Source organism: Eretmochelys imbricata, chromosome 12 (genome assembly GCF_965152235.1).
Source record: "Eretmochelys imbricata isolate rEreImb1 chromosome 12, rEreImb1.hap1, whole genome shotgun sequence".
Taxonomy (NCBI): domain Eukaryota; kingdom Metazoa; phylum Chordata; order Testudines; family Cheloniidae; genus Eretmochelys; species Eretmochelys imbricata.
This window is the reverse complement of record NC_135583.1, coordinates 35817201-35841691: the sequence shown is the minus strand read 5'-3', so window position 1 is coordinate 35841691 and position 24491 is coordinate 35817201. Positions and strand designations below refer to the sequence as shown.

At 42.2% G+C, this 24491-nt stretch overlaps 2 protein-coding genes across 2 annotated transcripts in view; one reads left to right on the top strand and one right to left on the bottom strand.

Annotated features, from left to right (window-relative positions):
- The window catches only part of ZDHHC7 (zDHHC palmitoyltransferase 7), a 39719-nt gene extending 33358 nt beyond the window's left edge, over positions 1-6361 (top strand). Inside the window, exons 7-8 of the mRNA XM_077830918.1 lie at positions 1733-1863; positions 4078-6361. Of these exons, the coding sequence (XP_077687044.1) occupies positions 1733-1863; positions 4078-4254 (308 nt within the window). The 3' untranslated portion in view covers positions 4255-6361. The remainder of the gene's footprint in view (positions 1-1732; positions 1864-4077) is intronic.
- Positions 6362-12710: 6349 nt separating this feature from the next.
- LOC144272761 (hepatocyte nuclear factor 4-beta-like) overlaps positions 12711-24491 on the bottom strand; it is a 40171-nt gene continuing 28390 nt past the window's right edge. The window contains 6 exon segments of the mRNA XM_077831072.1: positions 12711-12847; positions 14756-14869; positions 15534-15770; positions 19182-19334; positions 22449-22536; positions 23166-23321. Of these exon segments, the coding sequence (XP_077687198.1) occupies positions 12711-12847; positions 14756-14869; positions 15534-15770; positions 19182-19334; positions 22449-22536; positions 23166-23321 (885 nt within the window).

Here is a 24491-nt window from a genome sequence, read left to right as displayed (position 1 = left end):
GAGAGTAATGTAGGTTGGAGATCTCCCCTTGAAAGGGTTAAATTTTTATTAGTTTTGCTCAGGAATCCTGGGCTCTCCTGGGATTCAAGAGGAGTTTCTTTTCTGTTACGAGGCTATTCAGATAAGTGACCTACACTCCCAGCACCTCTGCTGTCTGGGTGATACTCATATCCCCAGTAAGTGCAGGATCTGCACTTCCTTCAAGGGTAGATCCTGAAAACACAGAGAAATTAAGTTTAAACTTCTAATGATGGAGCAAACTGTATGTCCCAGTACAAGTAGTGCCCCGTCCACCTCAAGATTTCAGTCACCGAAGATCAGTAGAGAAGTATGCAGCACCGAGTAATCTACAGTACCAAAGTCATCATCTAGGCTTGTGTTGTGCAGGAGGTCGGACTAAATGATCATAATGGTCCCTTCTGACCTTAGAATCTATGAATCTACATCTGTCTCTAAATAGGAGGCGGTATAAGGAGTAAATCTCCAAGAAGCTCTGTCACCGTCTGACAAGTAGGCTACAGAGACCTCAAGTCCCAGTGGGAGTTCCATGCAGGCTCTGAATGAGATTGGTATCACAAAGGCAAAGAGGAGTCTGTCATCTAAGACAGACTCCAGTACTGAGTTCAGACAGGACCAAGGACTGTTCACGTCCCTAAGTTACTGCGGGGAGCAGAGCCAACTCATCCCATGCCAAGAGCTTGGTACCAGCTGCACAGGTACCAAATTCATGCTCCACAGGTTCCCACTCAGCCAAATCTTTGATACCATTGGTACTGCAAGCTTTTAGGAACCCTAAGGATACCTTCTGAGCCAGAGTCTCCTCTGTTAATGAATGCTTGGGGTTTGTCAGTCTCAAGACTCTTTCATTAACCCCTCTATCACCTGGAGCAGGGAGGGGTTCTCAAACTTTTTTGTACCGCGACCCGCTTTTGACAACAAAAATTACTGCACAACACTGCATGAGGAGCGGGGGTATACCAAGGCCTGTAGCCCAAGTCCCACTGCCCAGCGCTGAAGCCCTTGGTCTTCGGCCCCAGACAGCGGGGCTAAGGCTTTGGCTTTGGCCCTGGGCCCAGGGAAGTCTAATGCCGGCCCTGGCCCAAATTTTTCCTTGCTTAACTAATGGATGGACAAAAAAGCCAGTGGGGGAAGAAGGGGCAATAAGACTTTGAGCAGCTCCTGATTGCGAGATACAGCTTAATTTTCTTTCAGCACTACACGAGACAAGCAAAACATAGCAGCAAGGGTGAAAAATCAGGTAGATATAACAGCCAACCAGGAGCAGGCAGGGCTCTCGTGGCTGCAGTTTTTGTGTTGTGTGCTGAATTCATGTCTTTCTGCCCTTCACTTTATATCTGGTAATGTGTGTAGCCTGGGCTAATGTTGTACGTAGTCTTACACAAAGATGCTTATTGGCTCTCAAATTGATGTAGCCTTGTGGTTACCCCAGGGCAAGACACATTGATGCAGTGCAATGTGGCATATGACAAGGCAGGACTGCAGTCACTTTCAAATTAGCATTTACTTGTCCGATGAACTGAATTGTCTAGAACTATACAGTCTGTAGGGCGGACAGTAAAATCTGGAGTTGAGCTGATTTCACCACTAAAATAAACACAAACCTATTTTATCACTTTGTATTGAAGAGGAGCACGCTGTTCTGGAGTTGCTGTTTGCATGGGTTCTTGGTGTGATTTTTTTTTTTTCATAACTAAGTTTATTCTTTTCACAGAATGCAGTGACTTCTCTCCGCCTGTAACTGTGATCCTGATGGTCTTTTTGTGCCTTGAGGGTTTTCTGTTTCTCACTTTCACTGCTGTTATGTTTGGCACCCAAATCCACTCAATATGCAATGATGAAACGGTAAAACCTACTTCCCTTGCTTGGTGTAATAATTCTAATATAAGACTTGACTAGATATAGCTTTATTTGCATATGATAAAGGGGCTTTTATGACGGTGAAAAATTCAAATCTTAAACACGCATCTATTATTTCCCCTGCTACTGGGAGAATTAGGAACAATTATTTGCTTTTGCTAACAAGCAGATGTGTAACAAACGTGTTCTCCTTTAGTATTGACTTCCCCCACATGATGCAGTAGGGTGAGACTTTCAAAAGCTTTTAGAACAAGTCGCATTGTCTTTCAGTGGGGCTTGTGCTCCAAGTGAGCTGTAGCTCAAGAAAGCTTATGCTCAAATAAATTGGTTAGTCTCTAAGGTGCCACAAGTCCTCCTTTTCTAAATTACTTGGATACCTATGAGTGGGATTTTCATAATTCTTAAATTGTCACCAAAAGTATACATGATGTGCCTAATCTGGGATTAGAGGTGTGCTTTTTTTACACCTTTTTTACTGCACTGAAATGTCCTGGCTGATACTTGGTGTTAATCCATTTTCCTCCCCAAATCCGTAAACATTGGAAGAATGTCATCCAATGTGAGTAATTGACTGAAGATGTAAGGTAGTTGAGTTCACAGTGGCATCCTGAATTTTCTCAGCTGATGCTGCTTTGCAAATGTTGCACTTAGATATTGAATAGCTGTATGCTTTACAAAAGGGAAAACAAACGGTGAGTGTTCCACTGTCATTAGTGGGAAGTGAGTACTGTAAATGATCTGATTTGAGTTGAGATTCTTAATGGAAGTTTTATTTCATTTTTGTCTAGAGTCAATAATTGTAGTTAACAGCTTCTTATTAGCACAGATCCCTAGCATGTGGTGCAGCTAGTGTTCTTTTTAGCTTTTTGTGGTGCTTAGTGTTTTGTTTCTCATGAAATACTGTTGCAGAAAAATATTTTAATAAATATACAATGTATTCAGCAAGCTTTAAATACTTACATTGTGCTGCATTCCCCAACAGTCAGTGAATCATTCTGATTTCTTTCTTAGAAAGAAAATAGCACTAATTTGTTTCACACACACCGGTTCGGTGCCTGACTGCGTTTCTGCACAGGGTTTGCAGTATTTCTAGTTTAGACCCCCACTTCTCTCTTTGACGTTTTGGAATAGCCTTCCAAGGGAAGCAGTGGGGGCAAAAGATCTGTCTGGCTTTAAGATTAAACTCGATAAGCTTATGGAGGAGATGGTATGATGGGATAACATGATTTTGGTAATTAATTGATCTTTAAATATTCATGGTAAATAGGCCTAATGGCCTGTGATGGGATGTTAGATGGGGTGGGATCTGAGTTACCCAGGAAAGAATTTTCTGTAGTATCTGGCTGGTGAATCTTGTCCATATGCTCAGGGTTTAGCTGATCGCCATATTTGGGATCAGGAAGGAATTTTCCTCCAGGGCAGATTGGAAGAGGCCCTGGAGGTTTTTCGCCTTCCTCTGTAGCATGGGGCACAGGTCACTTGCTGGAGGATCCTCTGCTCCTTGAAGTCTTTAAACCACAATTTGAGGACTTCAATAGCTCAGACATAGGTGAGGTTTTTCAGGAGTGGGTGGGTGAGATTCTGTGGCCTGCGTTGTGCAGGAGGTCAGACTAGATGATCATAATGGTCCCTTCTGACCTTAGTATCTATGAAGGGGGACAGGAAAAAATTTGTGGGATACCCCAGCTCTGGCCATCCCATAATGGGGAGGGCTGGATAGAGTTGTTTCTTCAGATCATGGTGCTGGTCTTCCATTCAGCATTAGAGGTTTGCTGGAGAGAAATGCAGGACACTTAGTCCTTGCTGATCTTGGCTAACAGCATCTTCACTTGTACTCCTTAACATAGAAGTGCACTGTACTGCTACTAGATACCCTTTCGACTGCCGGAATTTGAGTTGTTCGTACTCTGAATCTGATGATAGTACAGTAATGATGCTCCCTTTTAGTCCAAAACTTTGTCTAACCAGATATTTCATGTTGCCATTCAATTTGCTTAAGATTTTTAATGTTCTATAGCAACCAGAGGTGTGCATGTATCTGGTTAGTCTGTTAACCTTTCTTTAGGAAAATAAAGTACAAATGCGAAACACTGTTAAAATTGATGATTCAAATCAAGGTTTCCTATATCTTGATTTAAATCAGTCCACCCTGCTGGCTGTTAAGTGTATAACTGTTTGTTTGTTTTAATTTATGTGCAGGAGATTGAGAGGCTTAAAAGTGAAAAGCCAACATGGGAGAGGAGGCTACGTTGGGAAGGGATGAAATCTGTCTTTGGGGGCCAGCCTTCACTCCTGTGGATCAATCCTTTTGCAGGATTTCGAATCAGGCAACTTTTGCTGAGAGCAAAGAAAGGGGGACCTGAGTTCTCTGTGTGAGCCTTTCTAATCATACTTGAACTTGAAAGAATACTATATAAATATTTATTTGGGGCCAGAAATGGCTGTCTACATATAATCTGTGACCAGCTGAAACAAACAAGACATTTGCTTGTAGCAAGCAAAGTTTTATAGTCACAGACATCTCATTAACTTTCAGAAACGTAAACTGGATGCTGTAATGATCTTTCAGCAGGATAACAAAAGAAAGATGTGTAACCACACTGAAGAAGCCAAAATGTCATCATACTACTGTAACTTATTGTTTAATGGGATTAATTTTTGCATTTTTGTTGAACCGTTTATTTGATAAATGTTTTGGGAATTTGTGTTTTATAAAATTATGAACTGAGGTGCAGTTGTCAATCATGAGATCAAGTAGTTATGCTGGAAGCCCATTTTAAATGGCATCAAGCTCTCTAAATCCATTAGTTTTCAGGGAATAATGACTTATTCAGTCCTTTAATTTTATTTTTGTTTTCATTTGTCCTGATAGTCAAAATTATACTGTTACATCCCACTTCGGACATGCAGTTCTTGCATATTAATAATTCGAGATTTGTGCACGTGGTAACATAAACATGTCAGATGCACTCCTCCAGCCCTGCCAAATGTCCTCCGTGATTCACAATAGCATGTCTTGTATTTGGCAGTATTAATCTTAAATGGCATTTAGGTAAGTTCTAAATGTGCAGTAATCAAATATTTTTAACTTTTAGCTATGGGTCAAATTCTGCCCTGTGATACTTGTCTTCAATTCTCAGTGCATTGACTTTAAAGGAACTTGTGTGTGGGTATCAGAGGGACCAGTGACTAGATCTTCCTGTAGGATTAAAAATGAATGTATTGCAGATTGGTATAACTTTGATCCAAAGAACAATCATTATTGTATGGTCCGGAGGCCCTTTTGTTTTTGTTTTTTTATTGTATAGATTTTACATCCATTCAGAAACTGGTAAACAGTTCACAAGTCACTTAAATAGAGCCATCACTGAACGGAGGGAGACTTTCTTCAGCGTTAGGGAATGTAATCCCAGCCTCCTTTATGCAAATGCAAGAAATCTGAGTGTAAAATGGAAAATGAGTATACAGTATGTAAAGGGAAAATTTTTCCATTTCGCCATTTTCCAATCAAAACTGATTGAAAACAAAAGGAGTGAACAGTGTAGAAATATAACTGCTTTTTGTGGGTCTGACAAATAACAGTAGTTCTAAGGTGTGTTCCTAAATCTGCAAGTAATGGCACACAATCTGCAAGTGATGAAATACAGCTGAAAGTGGATTCTCTAAACACTACAGATAAATACAAAAATTCTTCTATCATTACTTTATTCTCTTTGAATTATCCACCACACAGGAGGATAAAGCAGGAGCCTTGATGCATAGCTTGAACTGTGCCTGGAAAGTAAACAGCTCCCTGTTCTGGGACTTGCCTTAAACTTGTCCAGTTTTTGTTTTGCCATTAGCATCAACAAGTTTATCCCACCTCAAGCAGTATGATATGCTCAAGGATCTGCCATTAGAGAGTTTACATTCAGAGACTGAAAACATGCTTTCTTTTCTTAGTGACTTGTTTCTCCATTTCTGTACAAATCTTTGTGGAATCTTAATTCTTAATCATACTGATTCTTCATCACATTTATGTCCTAGTATGTGTCCGTTTACTAAGGGATCCATTCAATATACCATGGTCCAATTAACAAAACTGTGCAATACTTCAGAAGATGTATACAGTGCTTAGGGAGTAGGTATGTAATATGGAGAATTGCCAGATGGACACATCCAATAAAGCCACAGACAGATGAACAAAAATACATGTATCATGTAAATGAGGGGGAAGGTTGAAAGTTGGACAAGAATCTTTGAATATGCAGTTCAACATCCTCCATAAATATTGGAGAAAAAATTATCTGGCTTTGTCACGAGGCTTTTAGTATGTATATTGTTTAATAAAATATACTGATGAAAATCAGAAAATACCATTTAAAGCAGTTGAAACCTGTGACTTTGTGCGTGTGTGTGAAATCAAGTTGACTTGGCTTTTCAAACCCTTGTTACATTGTAACTTTTTAATGTAAAAATAAAGTAATGAATAAGTCTAAGTTAATTAACTTCCACTCCCTATCTCAGTCATTATCTTTAGCTGTGCTTATTTAGACTGGAAGCTCTTTAGTTCAAGGACCATGTCTCTCTGCCTTTTAGATTTACAAATACACTTACTAAATTTCTCAGTGCATGTGCAAAATGTTGTAAATTACAGATTACAAAACCAGAAGGGACCTGCTGTGATGATCCAGACTGACCTCAAACACACGCTAAATAATGACCCTGTGTCATGCTTAAGGACACAATCCATTTTAAAGGCATTCAATAAAATGGCCATCTGTTATTGTTCAGCTTCATGGCTACACTGTGTTGGCAATCAAAGGGAGAAGCTGCTGCTGCATGCTCTGGATTAATTAGTACTGGTTGGGTAACAGCCACCTATAAAACAGTGACTGTCCATGAATACAGAACGAACTCCCCCCTCCCACCTCCACAAAGTCGGATGATCCTCGATGAATTCTTTCCTTCAGAGATTTCATTTCCGTAAAACACTGTATCTGTTTGTATAGACGGTGTTTAGTCTCGAGCAGCGGTCTCCAAAGTGGGGTGCGCAAGACCATCCGTGGGGGTGCATGGCAGGAGGAATGCCGCCGTCACGGCTGCAGCCACGCTCCTGGACCTTTTGATTCTTCAGCGGCCGCTCGGCTCTCCCCGCTCCATCTTCGGCGGCACACCGGCGGCCGATCTTTCTTTCTTTTTTGCTTCCCTAGAGCAGGCCCTGGGGGTGTGCGATCCAAAAAGTTTAGAGACCACTGGTCTAGAGAAGACTGAGAGGGGACATAACAGTTTTCAAGTACATAAAAGGTTGTTACAAGGAAGAGGGAGAAAAATTGTTATTTTTAACCTCTGAGGATAGGACAAGAAGCAATGGGCTTAAATTGCAGCAAGGGCGGTTTAGGTGCGACGTTAGGAAAAACTTCCAAACTCTGAGTGGTTGAGCACTGGAATAAATTGCCTAGGGAGGTTGTGGAATCTCCATCATTGGGGATTTTTAAGAGCAGATTGGACTAACACCGGTCAGGGATGGTCTAGATAATACTTAGTCCTGCCTTGAGTGCCAGGGGACTGAACTAGATGTCCTCTCGAGGTCCCTTCCAGTTCTATGATTCTATAATTATACAGTTGTGGTAATCCATATTTCTTGATAAAATGTATCCTTACCTCTTCCTAGCCATGCAATACATACAACTAAAAATTTAAGGTAAGTGACAGATGCCGAAGCAGGGTATGTGCATAACTTTAAATAGTGCGGGATACTTAGGGAATAATATTTTGCATTCTTGTAAATTGTAAATCTGAGTAAAGATTGATGCATATTATCTCTTCTCACTTCAAAGTATACTGGGCTGGAAAAGGTGTGTACTACTGTCTGTTCACTAGTACTTTGTAACCGGTCTTAAAACCTTTTCTGGGATTAAAAAAAACCATTTTTGTTTATGACTTTGTACAAATTGGCATGTTGAAATATTGCTCACCTTTGCGTACTTCCTTTCCACCAATCAGGATGGGAAAGTAAGGTACCAAACCAAACTGACTCTCAGACAGGCCGAAAACTAATTTGTCTTCTCAGCTGTTGCCTATGTATTTGGCTTTTTTTTCTCCGAAAAGGGGGTGTGGGGTAGATGTATTCTGGATAGGCAGCTGCCTAGGGCACATCATTTCAGGCAATAGCTGTAATTCTGCCATTCCCAAGAAGCTGTGTACGATGATTTCCAGGTGACCATCCCAAACACTAGTTTCAGGAGTGGGAGGCTGGCCAGCAAAAAGAAAAGTTTTCTGCCTTATAGAAGGAAAGGGTAGAGGAAGAAGATGATGAGCCACTCGAAGAAGGGAAAGAGATGAGGGACCCATTTTGGTGGCCTTGGGAGGAACTAAACTGTTTTCTACTGAAGGCCCCAATACATCTGGGGTCAGCTCTTTCCCTACGTTAGAAGCAGTTTTCTACTTCTTTGAAGTATTCTTTAAACTGCAAACTACCCTTTCCATTTATATTGAAGACCATAGAAGATGGTCTTTAATATAGACTTAATGATAGGGGAGGAATCAAAGATGGGGAGGAGGCAAAAGCTGTTGAGAGTGCAGAATTGGGGAGTCTTACCTTAAGGTAAGACAAACTACCATTTGATATTTTACTTGTGTAGCTTCCTGGAGAAGTTTTAAAACCAGAACCAGTTAATTCTGTAACTGTCCCCTTGAAGCATCACAAAATAGTCTTGTGCAAAACAAGCTTTGAAAATCAAGTAGTGTTTTTTCTTTAACATGGATACTTTGATAATTGGGATATTTCAGTAAACTCTTGAAAAGTAGGAGCTAAAGAAGACGTGTTGCAAGACTTCTGCTTGGCGTACTTTTGTTCAGTTTTCAGATGTCTGCTAAAACGGCTTCTGAGCCTCAGCTGAGGCAAAACCTACCTCCTGGTTTGCTAATCGGTAATAAAAACCTTATCCAAAACAATGCAGCCTCTTTCTTTACACTAGCTGACTCAAGTCTCTGGTTTATTTACAAAGCTGTGAAGGCTCCCATCATTTGATCCTTTTTTTCATTCATGGCAGATTGTATAGAAAACTACCTTAAATGCATTCATATAAACTCGTGCTAACACTTTTAATTGTATTTTGTAGCATGTTTTAACAATTTCTGATTTTGAGAAGTTCATACACTAGCAGTTAAGCTGTACTGTAGTCTCATTTGTCTATAAAGGTATGTCTGTCTACACTGCATTTGGGAGCGAGTCTTCCAGCCTGTTGAGACAGGCTCGAGCTAGTATACTTGAACTAGCAATGTCGATATTCTAGCTCAGGCTTTCAAGCACAGGAGGTTGGCTGGACTTGAGAGCATGAGCTTCTGGCTGAGCTGAAATGTTGACACTGATACTTGTAGTGGTCTAGCTCAAGCCCTGTTAGTGTGTCTGCCTGGGCTAGAAGGCTTGCTCCCAGCTGTAGTGTAGACATACCCTAAGAGGTCATTCTGTATGTTGCCATGTGACTCAAGTGGCAATTAAACTTCTTTGCAATGCTAATAGAATATGATTAAAAAAAAGGCTGGTGCTTTTTATTTTGAAAATGTGTCGTGAGCTGAGCTGTCTATATTCAAGTATAGCTTGCTGGTTATGTTCTGAATTTCGTACAGAAATAGGTAGCAGTCCTTTCAGCATTTTCCAGCTGTCCCACAGTAGCAAATCAGAGTAATTTGTATTGCAACGGTATTTAGTACCACAATAACAAAGTGGATGGTCACCACCACACATCACAGATGCATAGTCTAGTTATTAATATAAGTGAAAACTTATTGTGTACTGAATATTTCAAGTTTCCTTTGGATCTATAATACAGTAAGAAGTTGAAGTATACTCAAGACTATACCTTAATATTTTCCACATGCTTTGATCTGTTATGTAAAATACATATAAATAAAACGTTAAAGAAGTGGTAACACTGTGCTTTCTCAGATATCTGTTTGTTTCAGTGAAGCAATAGACATGCTGTTAAAGTATAGAAAGGTCTCAAAATTCATTCTTGCACTTTTATTTAAAAAAGAAAATTCAGAAATCTGGTACAGCAGGTGCCATAACAACTTCCAAAGCATATTTGAATACACCTTAACAAATACATTAGAGATTTTTTGAAAAGTTTATGCTCTTGCGGGGGGGCCTGTGGAAAGGCCAAAGAGGGTGCTTCCTTGTGAAAAATAATTCCAGCCAAGCAGTGGGGGGGTTTTTAACAGATAAGAACACAGTGTGTTTAGTTATGAGATGCTAACAAAACCAATTTGCAAAGATTTAATGTGATTCCTTCTTTAAATGTATTTACAAGATCAAATATCAGTATGTTGCCATAGCAAAATATTTCCCCCCATCCTGTTGAGCCATAAAGTACTAACTACACAAAGCTTATAAGCTATTGCGTGGCTTTCTGGCTATGTCCAATTAAACAGGTTGGCGTGTATTACTTGCATGCTTACCAATATCAGTTTGTTTTTCTAACCTTTATATGCTTTGGGTGAAAATCTTTAAAGAAAGGATATGCTCAGGAAAATCAGTGCAGAAACTTGAGCAACTTGCTACTAAAATGATTCGCAAAAGCAAAGTAAATCAGAATGTGGAGCTTTTCCATCTGAGCTTTGTTTATACATTACCATATTAACAATCTTCAAAGAATGGAATGTTTGCTCACTTGGTAGATTTATATTTAGCTACATTTCATTCATTACCACTACAAGAGCTTTGTGCAAATCAGATCGTGTACATGAAGGAATGGAAGTACATAATGCTATGTTTGTACACAATGCATGTTTTATACTGAAAGGTTGGTTGTTGATTCACAAACTAAAATCAAAATATTCTTCTAGCTTATTGACATCTAAGGCAATTTCACAGAGTGCAAATTTGAGGTCCAAAAAGTACATCTGTTATATTACAAATTGGGTTCATAGACTGGATAGTCAAGGGTTGAATTTCTGCCTTGTGCAGCACTGGGAAAGACTCACAGATCATTAAAGTGAGGGAACTAGCTGCTGTGGGAAGACAGCAGTATTAATAACAATTTCATTCTTTCCAACTGTGAGCTTATTCCTGTTCCTTCAAAAGCACGTTAAACGTTCAGTGAACTTTTGTCTATGTAAAAAACAAAGTGTTGTGGTTAGTTGTCTTGAAAATACCGTTGATCAATGTAGGCAGCCAACTAAGGTGGTGTCTGGCTGCTTTTTAAGAATACTTTTCTTGTATACGTTTATTATTCGAAGTAGTTGGAGCCTGGCTAACTTAGGAATTACACGGTAAGTACACAGGTTTCAGAGTGGTAGCCGTGTTAGTCTGTATCAGCAAAAAGAAGGAGTCGTCCTTGTGGCACCTTTGGTGAGCTAAAACCCACTTCATCGGATGCATGTAGGAAGATACATATACACACACACAACATGAAAAAATGGGTGTTACCATACACACTATAATGAGAGTGATCAATTAAGGTGAGCTGGTGATAATAGCTATGACAAAAATGAAAAAATATATATATATACATACACACACCTTCCTACTGTATTTTCCACTGCATGCATCCGATGAAGTGGGTTTTAGCTCACAAAAGCTTATGCTCAAATAAATTGGTTAGTCTCTAAGGTGCCACAAGTACTCCTCATTAAGTAGAGTGATATCCCATGATGTAAAAGCACCAAATAATTTTTTTCAAAATATATAGTTCAGTGACAGATCCTTGGGAGAGCTGCTTTAAATACAAATTTTAAAAGTCTGAATAATTCAGGGCTGTGAAGTTTGTTTTTTTTTTTAAAAAAAGGATGTTTTCATACTGTCTGCTCCATGAAGCTACAGCAAAACTATATCTACATGCTAGGGAAAGTATCTTCATGTTTTAAGACTGTCATTTTTTTTCCAGATATGGTATGAAGCCAAGATGTTTACATGTGCATAGCACAAGCCTTTTTTGTTGGTTCCTTACATGTATTAGCAGTTGCATTGTTCCCAAGAATTACCTGCAATGTCATTATGATCAGCTCCCCCACCAACACATTAGATTTATAAAAGACCGAATGGAAGTATAGAAATGCAGAAGCTGGGTTCCAGATGTATAAACAAATACTGCCTCCTGCAGAGTACACCAAGTTAGTTAGAATAAAGAACACTTTTTTTATCCTTCCCAGGATGTTTGTCACAGACCAAATATGGGCTTCAGGTTTCAAGAATTGTTATATTTTAATAGCTGAACAGCCCTAAGCACAGGTTAGTCTAAATGTAAGATCCGTGATTCATAATCCACAGCATTATATGTTCTTTACTAACAGCATAAAAATCTTGTACAATACCAGGTCTGTGTGAAATAAGGAAGCCATACTCTGCAGGTTATGAAGAGCACCTCTGATCTATGCTTCCGACAGGCTTTCTCGATTTAGCTTGAATGACAGCAGGAGTGATGGGCGTGTACTTCAACTTTTAATAGAAACAGACCTCCTCATATGGCCTATTTGAGCTATAGCATGCTCATTAGCAATCAACCATAGAGATATGAGATACTTATTTATATTTCTGTAGTCAGGACTCCCCAGTGCTGTACAAACATGAAGCAAGAAGTCCCTGCTCCAACCAGCTTACAGTCTTGGTGGTTCTAAAATGAACAACAGCATCAAGTCCAGGCTCCTCCAGTAAAGAGGGTGATGATATAGAGAGAACATTGGTGAGCCGCAGTCTGACAGTGCCATTTTAATCACTGACAGGAAAGGGTGTCATCATGACATCTCATTATAAGCAGACAATTGCTGGGCATTGCCATGGCAGAAAGCAGGGATGGTTTAACTTTACATAGGGACATTGGGTATTGCTGTTGGCTTCTTTTGCCTGTCCCTTATAAAATCTCTTGCTTGGGTACGATGGTCTGAGGCAGTATTTTCACAAGGGCCTCTGGCCCTGGGGTTGGGCCTGGTTTGTAGTCTTCGCTTCCTGTGCTGGTAGATGGAGAAGGAAGGGATGTTTCTGGAGATGCTGGAAGGGAGAAAAATAAAAACAAAGAATTAAAACATATTAGGAGACAACGTTTTGAATAGCACGGTATCTGCTTAAAGACACCAAAGTAGAGTCACAAGGATCAAGATGGTGGTGTAGATGCACGTTCATGAACAGCACTAAATGCAGTACCTTAGCATAGTTTCTTGGCTATCTTGAGTTGTCTTTATGAAATAACTAAAGATGTGCTAGCTTTAAAAACAATCCTCAATAGTTGATATGGTTAATACCTTTTTTCATAACAAAATTTCTAAATTGTTTTATTAGATAATTTTATTTAGGAAATGACTCTTTGATCGTGGGGACCATGTAAGTTCCTGAATGTCTGAGGCCTGCAGTCTGTAACACATTTATTCTCACAACACCTCTGCAAGGTAGGGAAGTGCTAATAGCTTCATTTTAACAACGTGTTCTTCAGCAACCACTCTCAACATGCTGCATAAGGGAGGTGAGGCTCATCGTCCCCATTTCACAGATGGGGAACTGAGGCATTGAGAGACTAAATGACTTGTCCAGGGTACCACACGCAATCTGAGGAACTGAACCCAGCTCTCGACTCGCACCAAAACACTTGGAGGACAGGTGATACCAAAATGGTGGGGTAGCCTGTTGTGAATGCAGGTAGCTTCTTCCGCCTTTCACTTTGTGATCAGGGACTCGGTGCCGGGTAGGTTATTAGGAGTTTTACCAAGCAACATACTGCATTGTCTTATAAATAGTACTTGGGAAAATGTGTTCCCACTTCAAAGTGCTGATCTCTAATTAGAGCAATGACTCTCTTACTGTGCTCTGTGACTTGGTGGTAGGCTGCAGAGTGCTAACTGGTCACATGATGGTGGCTCCCCTTCTTGTGCCTACCTGTTAGTTTAGCTCAATTTTCGATGCTGTTTATCTTAGAGACATTATTGCTAATTATTTTTCCGTGCACACATTTGCCGTAGTTCCTATGAGTATGAGCGGAAGAGGTAGTTCATGGGAATGGGGAGAGCCAGTTTTCCACAGCGTTTCTATTAAGTTTCAGTCCACGCTATGGAAAAAATGTAAGGGGTAGAATTAGGGCCATCTGCCAATTCAGTGAATACCAACCTTAAGCTACCATGAAAGGAATAATAAAATCAGTGGGCTTTCTTAAAAAACCTCAACAAAAGTTTACTGGAAGCTTTAAAGATTCTACACCTAATGAAATTGCCTTTCACGCAGGTTGAATGGTATAATTTCTATTTTGCTGACAATTTACTTCGCATATAATAAAACAGATCTCACTGGCTACTGTGTGCCCTACTTTCTGAATGTTTACACTTCTCCCTTTGTGCATAAAGAATAGCATTGCCAGTGTTCCTGCTTTTTATTGAGAGTCTTGTGCTATTTGGTGGTGGTCTTAAAATCCCTGCTTCTGGATTCAGCTTTCATGTATAAAAAGTAAGTTTCTTGCCCTTATGGTTGTGGAAGAAACCTGGGAAGTGTGTAACCTAAAGGTGTAAAACCTAGAAGGCAAATAAAAAGGATCTGGAGTTTGTTTTTAAAATCTCATGATTTGAAAGGATAGGGTGGGGTTGACATGATTTTTGAATGCTTGGGATGTTGGTTGTGAATATTTTCTTAAATTATAAGTGGAATGATGACACTGTCATAATAGGGCCTAGTGAGATGTAAGACCCAGTGCATTGTCTTCAGGGGCAGTTTTGCCTGGCTAAAAACTAAGGAAGATCCTGAGGTTTAGACCCCTATTTTGTCTCCTGCTGCTGGATCTAACACATGACAGGTCCCATTTAGCCCCACAAAGTCTAAGCGTGATGCTTAAATAAACCAAACTAAGCTTATAGGCCCAGCAGCTTCCTACCCAATCCCCGCACTATGCCTGCCAATAGCATAAAGATGGACACCTACGGTCTGGAATTGTGTGAATCACAGAACTCATGTTTGGTAAAGCTACGTGTCCTGGCAGAGGTTCCAGGTCGAGGTTGGAAGGTCCTGACTGGTATTGTACATCAAGAGTGGTTCCTGCATAGGAGCATGGAAAAGAAGTCATTCTCCCCATTGTTGTTAAACTACAAACCAGCAGAAGCATTCCTATGACCTGAGGCACGCCGCACATTTTTACAGGGAGCGGAAGAATCGCTGGTAGCGGGATCACCAGGAGACGTATCCCCCATTTCCTCAGTCCCTTGCGTCCCCTCCTCCTGCTCCCCTCTCTCCTGTGGCACCCCACCATTTCCAACTGTGACGCTGTCATCTTAGTTACCTAAAAGAACTTGATTTCTGCTGCTCCCAGCTCCAGCATTTTGGCTACTCATCTGTGGCCAATCACCCTGTTTGCGGGTGGCCCCCAGTTCAGCCCTGAATCTGATGTTTTCACAAGGTTACAATTTGCTTTTTGTATTACTACAAAATGTTGTACCCTTGAAGGGGGATAGAGGGGTGTCTGTTCCATGCATGAGCTAATGAAAAAAGAGTCAGATCCTCAGCTAGCATGAATCACCATAGATCCATCAGCTTCAGTGCCAATGTACATCAACTGCTGATCTGGCTCCAAAGTCTCTTTAATTTGATCAACCTGGGGCATCCCTAAATACGGCATTGGTGTTAGCATTGTTGTTAAGGCCTTTGAAATACTCACGGTTTTCAAGGCATGCAGGGAAGAAAGAGGATCTCAGCGGGGGCGTACCTCCCAGAAGCATTTCTTGCAGCAAGCTGTCAATCCTTGCCACACCAAAGAGTTTCATGAATTGGACCTGCTCTATCATTTGCCAGGTGATGCTCTGGAGCGGTGGCAGGAGGAGGAGAATGTCACTGAACCGCCCTCGTGAGTCGTACTGCCGGTCGTTGATGTAATCCTCCAGGTTGACCTGCACCTGGAATCGCATGTTCTTCACCTTGCCAGGTTCGCTCAGGCCTTTACAGTCTGAGAGACAGAGACAGACAATTTACACTCTCCACACACAAACACACACAAGCTGGGACAGCTCTCGCAGTCAGCCAGACTCTAGAAGAAAAGATTAAATACACCGATATAGCAAGTGATGGTTTTTTAAAAAATATTTCTCCTTTAGACTAGAAGTTGGAATGTGGCAATGTGGCAGCTCAGTGTTAATCTGGAAATAGTTCATATCCCACAGGGAGCAAAGCAATGTCTACAGGGAATGGTAGGAAAATAGGAGTTTGAGTCATGCAGGTAGCATGATTAACAAGCATGGGTGATGGGTATCAGAGACCTGGGGAGGCTAAGTGTCCCCTAACCCAGGCCCTGGGGCCCTGCCCACACTCTGTCCCACCTTCCTTCTCCCTCTCCCCTGAAGCTGGCAGGGGCTCAGATCCAGCTGGTGGCCTGGAGCTCGGGGCTTGGGCCCACCGGCAGCCAGGGTGGCCAGGGACAGCTCAGGCCGGCCCGGGCATTGGGCCAGCAGCTCAGGCTGGATCTGGCCAGTAGCCTGGTGCTGGGACCAGCCTGGGAGTTGGGCTGGCCAGCATGGCTGGGATAGGCTGGCCAGTGGCTTGGTGTGGCTGGGGCAGGCCAGACAGGGCTCCTCTGGCCATGATGGTTGTGGCCTCGGGCAGAAGGGATGGGGCCAGCGGGCTAGCCTCCCTGGTCAGGGGCGCAGGGAGGGTGGGTTTCACCTGCCACCCATGTTAACAAGCAAAGGGAAAGATATGAAGAATAGGAGATTAAAATTATTTATGCCCCAAAAGAAGTGGGCGAAGTGCTGAGGACCCAGCTGCTGCCCTTGAATTTAGTGCATGCTCAGCCCGTCTGAAAAACCAAGTCACTTCTTTTGGGGCATAAATATGAAGTTAGGGGCCTGTCTTTTATTTTTCAAAATCATGGCCAGGATTTTTATGCCAGAACAAAGGCTGTTCCTTGGGGTGTAGAGAGGCCTGTGGGGAAATAGATTGTGAAGGTGGAGCTAAGAAACAGCTGTTGCCTGAATGCCTCGTGTAAATGTGGTAGAGATTTTCAATAGATTCCCCATAGATTTTCTAGTTAAGTTCAGAGTCTTGCCTCGTATCTTCAAAGCACTCCACAGCCTGGGCACGGGAAAACTGAAGGATTGTTTTAAAGCTCCAGGATGAAAACTGCGGTTGACAACTCCCCTCCTTTGGCACAATGGGACCCTCAACATAAGAGTAAAGCTCATCTGTGTGGGAGACCCAACTTCCTCGGGGGGCTGGTCTGAGACTGCAGCATGAACTCCCCCAATAACTAAACCCCTTCCCACACCGTTCCGCTTTCCATTTCAGCTGCGAGGCACGTTTCTTTGGCCTGCCTTCTCCAACATCAAAACAAAGCTACAACGATATTTATAGTTGGGGGGGAAAAAAAAAGACACTACCAAACTAAGACACCCCCTCTGTACAAGTGTCTCGCTTGGGGGAGGCTGAGAGAACAAACAACGTGTGACGGCTGTGTAGTCACATTTCTTAATGCAATACTGGGAGGCGCTCAGATACTAAAGGATGAGCTCAGTATAAAAACCTATATAGAATAGTAAAGGGAAATCGGGATCAAAAACTATCTATCCAAAGTAGTGAAAATAATCCTGAATGGCTTTGGGAGCCATCCAGTGCATGCTTCATGAAAGACCATCCTATCCTCCTGGGGGACTTCAACTGTGTAAATACCTTTGTGGGAATGGCACAGTAACCCGAAAGGGCTAACTGAGGGATCACACGCAGGCTGGGTCTGAAATACACTGCCCTGCTGGACCAGGAAAGAGGCTTTGTATACTGTAACTAATGGAGATGGTACTTATGGTTTCTGCCTTTGCTTTTGCAGCGTATAAGCCTAGATGTGATATGCAGTGCATTTCTATTATTTTAATTGGATTTTCTCTCTATGTTCCTAACAAATCTTTTCTTATGCCAGGCCAGGTGGTTTTAGGCTGTTTGGAAATTTCACCCAGACTGTCCCAAAGAATTGAAGCAACTTTCAATGTTTAAGGAGAGGTAGGTAAGGCTGGGTGCCTGCAGTTTAGTCTCTTCAGGACACTCATGAAGAGTATAGACTAAGGAGTCCTCTCCTATTAGGTATGTTGCTTCAAGGCTGCAGCCCTCCAGATACACAGGAAAGGGCTAAGGGCCATGATGAGAAATGAGTTGAAGACACATATGGTGACAAGTAAGTGCCAGTAGAAGAATGTCTCATTTGGCGTTGGCCTAGGTTCAGTTCTCCAGCTGTAAAGTGGGAATAAAAGGACTCAAGATGCAGGGAAGAAAGAGGATCTCAGTGTTGTGAAGGGCTCAGATATTACAGTAATGGGGGCCATGTGAGTAAAAGATAAGTGTGGGGGGAGGGACAGAAGGATGGATGGATAGCACTCAGCAAGGGGTTAGAGTAAAAAAACGCCGCTGTTCAGGACCATGTGAGCTAGGAAAGCAGCAGGTCTCTGAAGTTCTACTGCAGGCCAGGCCTTTGATGTGCCCTCCTCTCTTCCTGTCTGCGAGGTGGCCCCATCCTATCCCCTTCAGTCATGGTTTGCTCTTTGTATCACTCCCCCTGCTGAGTCTAGCCCAGGGTTCAGCAACGTTTGATCAAACAACTCAACTCTTATCACTTATTTGACACTGGCCTGCCCAAAGAGTGTTATTTTTTTAGAGCCCAAGCATTTGTCATGCTCTCCCAATGCCCGGAAGGTGCCTTCGTTTGTCTCACTTGGAGCCTAGTCCAAAGCCACCGAAGTCAGCAGAAAGACTCCTGACGGGCTTCAGAGCAGGCCCTAATTTCCCGTTCTCTTTTCCCCAAATCTTCTCTTTATTCTGTCATTTTGCTCTCTTAAGCCATGACCGTGAGACTTTGCAGCATCCTTCCTGATGTTGATGGAAACTGCAGGCAATCAACACTTCTCATGGCCTAACCATTTGTAGATTTTATGCTCCCTCCTGGTCCCTGTTTTAATTCCCATTCTGTTGCTTGGTTAATTCACTGAAAAATTAAATATAGGCATGCATGTCCTCATTTTCTATTGATATACATCACTGAGTGAGGCCAAACTCTGGAAGCAGCTCAGTTCCTGCAGGTTCTGTAAGGTTTTGCATGTGTCTCGGATTGGAGCAAATACTTTGCTTTAATACTTACAAACCTTGCAATTATGCTTCTTAGGGGAGATGAGGGAATAGAGCACCACAAAATGAAGGAGGATCGACAATAATGGAATTTTCAAGAAATGCCATAAATGATCCTCCTTCTCCCCCCCTCCACCCCAGACTGGACCCCTCACTCCACCCACTTATGTGCCATTTTAGTCCTATCAAGATTCTTCTCTTGGAATCCCATGATCTGCCACTGATGATAGTGGTTTGGTAAATCTGAGAGACTTACCTGGGTCAAAGAATATGATCGCTTTAAGGCATGCATACTCATTGTCATCAACCTGGATGTCACGTAAGGGCTTTACCAACTCATCCAGGATTCGAATGGCTACGCGAGCAATTTCCAGTTCTGGGCAGTGCATTGGAATGATGAAATCATTTCCTGAGAAGATGAAAAAACATCTGTCTCAGCCATTTACACCAGCTCTTTGGACAAGGCGCATTATTAAATCACCCATTTCTTCAGACACCAACAGCCATATTTTCAGAATGCAGCACGTGATTGTGTGTATAATTTGAACATGCAGTTCAATGGTCAAATTCAGAATTGACATGGGCGAATAACTACTTAGATGCATTTGTGTGCTTAATTACCCAATTTGTGCACGCAGTTGCCATAACCATTCATGCAAATCAGGTTGACATTATGTGCTGAGTAACATCCTGTTATACCTGTCTGAGCATCTGACCACAAGACTATCATAACTCATGTGTAAGGCTAAGATTTTTTCACAGATATTTTTAGTAAAAGTCACAAACAGGTCACAGGCAAAAAAGAAAAATTCACAGCAGCCGTGACCCGTCTGTGACTTTTACTAAAAATATGGTGACAAAATAGGGATCTGCGGGTCCCCACACTGTCGGAAGCAGGACAGCTGCAGAGGGGCTAGGAGCTGCCGGCAGCGGCTAGGGGCTGCGGGGTACCCCTGCTGCCTCCAGCTCTAGGGGTCCCCCCCATCTATGGGGGCTGAGAGCTGTGCGGTGCCCCCGCCTCCCCTGGGCAGCCAGGAGCTCTAGGGTTCCCCCACTGCCTCCAGGAGGTCTGGGGTTCCCCCACCGCTCCCGGCAGCCCAGAGTTTGGGGGACTTCCCCCACTACCCACGGCGGCCTGGAGCTCGGGGGGGTTCTCCCACTGCCCCCGGTGGCCGGGAGCTGTAGCGGCAGCCAGAGGCAGTGGGGGTACCCTCGGGCAGTGGGGGACCCTGCAGCTCCCGACCAGCACAGGCTGAAGTCACGGAGGTCGCTGGAAGTCACAGATTCCGTGACTTCCACGACCTCCATGACTAAATCATAGCCTTACTCATGTATAATTTTTTGTAGAACTAATTTACCCAAGGTTGGCCAACATAATGTTGTTGAGACCAACTTTTTCCCCCCATCTGCAGTGGAGAATCCTGACAGTTTTTTAAATGGTAGAAGAAAACACCACCTTAAATTACAAGGGAATATCTATCTAATCTAAATATCTGATCTAATCTCTCTCTAGTATTTCTAAAGGACCTATTACCTTAATGTCTAGGCATTAGTATCTAAGGAGATGACTACATCGCAAAGTGACAAGGTGATGGCAGCATGGTATGCATCCCTGTGTCCGCTGTAATTTAGCTAGCACAGTTAACAATACCAGTGTAGATTGGTGACACGTTAGCAAGCAAAGTACATATCCAGGGACCTTAGAGGGCTTGGACTCCGGTTGCTAGCCTGTGCTGAAACTGGTGCCACCATATCTACACTGCTATTGTTACTCGTGCTAGCTAGCTTAAAGCTGACATGGATATGCCCACCCAGGCTGCAATCACACCTTCCCTTTGCAGTGCGGACAGAGCCAAAATGCTTAGTAGAACAGTGAGCGTTCAACATGCATTAGCAGAGGTAACATTTACATGTTGTCTCTAGCTAAAGCATCATTTTAATTTTCTGACGATTCCAACTCCAGCACAAATACATTGAACTAAAACTCAAGGCCTCCAAGACCCATGTATGAGTCTCCCCACCTGGACTGGAGATAAGGAGTGAGCTCTTGTCTCTGCGGTATTTCTCCCCTCGCTTTTTCGTTGAGCCAGTACCAAGTTATCCATGAGTCTGAGGATCTATGCAGTGGGAGTTCTATGAGGCTGAGAGGCTGCACGTCATCTCTTCACTGGCTCTGTGGACATTCCCCAGCAGGACAGTACAGCCCTGGGAAGTAACAATCCTCCTTAAAGAGGACTCCTGTGGAAGCCACTGACTGTGGAAGTCCTATCAGAGCGGCTCTTTTGGAGCACCAACGCTGTTAGGTAGCATAGGATACCCGGCATTCTGCTGATCCTTCAGTATCTGTGCAGATCCTGGCAATATCTGGGTTCTCGGAACGAGCCTCATGATCTGTTTGTCCCCCCCCCTCAGTGGACCATGGGGAAGAAAGCACCTCACAGAGAACCTCATGGAGATTTTCTTACCCTTAGCCCTATGGGTTTTTCCTTGGAATGCAGAGATGCGGCCCTGAATTTAAGGGGTGACCATTACAGTCTTTAAGTTCCTACTTGGGGAACAAATATTTAAGAATGGGCTCTTCAGTCTATCAGAGAAAGGTATATCAGGATCTAATAGCTGGAAGTTGAAGTTAGACAAAATCAGACTGAAAATAAGGCATACATTTTGAACAGTGACAGTAATTAATCATTAGAACAATTTACCAAGGATCATAGTGAATTCTCCATCACTGACAATTTTAAAATCAAGTTTGGATGTGTTTCTAAAAGCTCTGCTTTAGGAATTATTTTGGGGAAGTTCTATGGCGTGTGATATACAGGAGATCAGACTAGATGATCACAATGGTCCCTTCTGGCTATGGAATCTATGAATTAGATACTCAGAGGCATAAACCTAACAGAGAGCAAATCATGCAGGTTTCTTCCTCCAAACTCACTGTAAGTCTGCCCTCCAATGTTCCAAAGCTGGGTTGCTACAAGGTTTATTGTGCCTAAATTTAAACCAGGAGGGAAGCAAAATCTGAAACCCAGCTTTATATCGACATTCTAGCAACGCTATAGAAGCAGAGGGGTGGAAGGTGCATGTTTGCATGTAATTTGGTGTCATTTTATAATTGAAGTTACCATGTCAAGGGGCCACGGTTTGGTTTGTATTTAATTTTTTTTTCTTAGTCATAACAAAAAAAATTTCATTCTAGCAGCCTGAATTATCAAGACAGTTTGTTGGCTAAAATACAACGATGATCTTGCCTATTTATATATTGTCTGACATCCAGAAAGTTCCCCAAGCTCTTTGGTCTACAAACAGATGTACAGGCTTTATGGAAAAAGGACTTTATCCACCATGGCAGGGCGGCCACCTCTAGAGAAAAGTAGCAACAATTTAACAGCATAAAGCATAACAGGTGAAATATACCTTAGCTAGTTGAATGCAAGGGCAATTGCAGATGGACAGGATACATAATGATTATCCAGCATGTAAATCTGTGCAAACTTCAAAGCAAGAATGAATTATATTATTTTACCTAATAATAGAAAATCTGTATATGGTATTGACCGTTTAGCAACTCCCAGGAGTAGGTGTTCTCCTGCATGGGCTCTTAGCAAGACAACCTGCAGATCACAGGGAAGAAACAGAGCGTATTACACTTCGACAGCAGACAGAGGAACAGTCAGGTGATTGATGTGTACAGAATGGGAAAAATTCTGCTTTCATTTAAATTAGTGCAAATCTGGAATAGCTCCACTGTAGACAATGGAATTACTCCTGGGGTAATTGAGAGCAAAATCTGACCCTAACTTGACTATAGCTTTGACTCTTTAGATGTTAGAAGCATTACATTTACAAAACATTAAAGCAAAACTCGTTTTGCAAAGCAAAAGAACAAAGGAGAACACGTTTTGTTTGATATTGCCCTGGAAACAGTGGCTATTGTATCCTTCTACCAGCAGATAACGGTAGAAAAAATACAACCTCCCTTTTGACCCATCATTCCCAGTGCTGGCTCAGCTGATTATATGCAATATTTTTCTTGTCTTCAGTGGGTGGCAATCATTTCTAATGAATTAGTAATAACAAAAGCCTGGCCCTTTGAAATTCCACCTCTCCTGCAAGGAATTTCTTGCTCTACATGGTGAATTCTACTGAATATCACCCAGTTTGATGTTAAAGGGCAGGGACTATGTGTTTATATTAAATATAAATGGATTGAGGGAGTGACAGACACAGAGTCCTATTTCACCTGGTCATCCAGTGGAAGTTCACAGAACGCTGGGATATATTTTGCCCATTCGACAAGGGCTAAAAGCTGCTGTTTCATGGACTCACACACATCATTGATGGTTGCAACCTTCTTCATCGCAATGTCAGCACTGTGCACTGGACTCAGAGCTGAGTACTGAAAGAAAAACAAAGCAGAATTTGGATGTAGAACAGACTTAAGTGTTGCTTTGTTGAACAAAATGTCTGGTCAAGTAGAGCGTAATACGTGTTTCCTACATATCACGGGATTTATGGTTTCCATAGAGCCATTAATTTTGTCCTATCTCAAGTATAATGTTTGACATTCATAACGATTTGCGGAGAACTGTATGTTGGATCCAGTGTTGAACGTAAATGACGCAAGAATGTTTGCAGTCTCCACCAGGTGGTGCTGTGTCACAACAGAGGGAGTAACATTGTAAGAAGAGTGATCACTTTACATAAGCTATTACCAGCAGGAGAGTGGGGTGGGGGGAGAGAAAACCTTTTGTAGTGATAATCACCCATTTTTTCATGGTTTGTGTGTATAAAAACGTCTTCTGTACTTTCCACAGTATGCATCCGATGAAGTGAGCTGTAGCTCACGAAAGCTTATGCTCAAATAAATTGGTTAGTTTCTAAGGTGCCACAAGTCCTCCTTTTCTTTTTGCAAATACAGACTAACACGGCTGCTACTCTGAAACAGAGGGATAGTGACTTGAGCAGTTTATTGTCTGTGTGTTTTACATCCGACTCGTCGGACTTGACAAAGGGATTTTCTTTCTTTTGGTCAAAAGCACAGGATCTGAGCGCCCTGCCAATTATTTAATATGGCAGACCCAAAGAAGCAGCTCAGTCAACTCACCCAGTCTCCCAAGCAGCAGCTTGTTATAAAATACAAACAACCCCATGCATCAATCTTCCTATCTCTTTTCAAAGGTCAATGATGACAAATGGGCCCAGCAGTGTTAACTAAGGACTTGTTCAGGCCTCACAAGCCAGGGTGTGAATCTACAATATGCCAGCCTGCCACCCTGTAACGTTTCTTGTGGGTACTGCTGCAGCGTACTAAATGTTCCATGGTGCCCTTTGATGAGTACGTTACTGCACTTCAGAGTCATGCCTGGGCCCTAATGTTGCCCGCAGACAAGTCCTGAAAGGCGATGCTTTCTAATGCATGTTGCGAATGCAGCAATTCTTGAAGAAGTGAAAACATTTTTATATGTAAAGAAAATCCGCACCATATGTCTGGAAGAAAAGGACCATTTGTATTGGCAATTAAAAAGATGCCCTTATTCATTTGTTTTTTTAAAGCAAACTACACCTT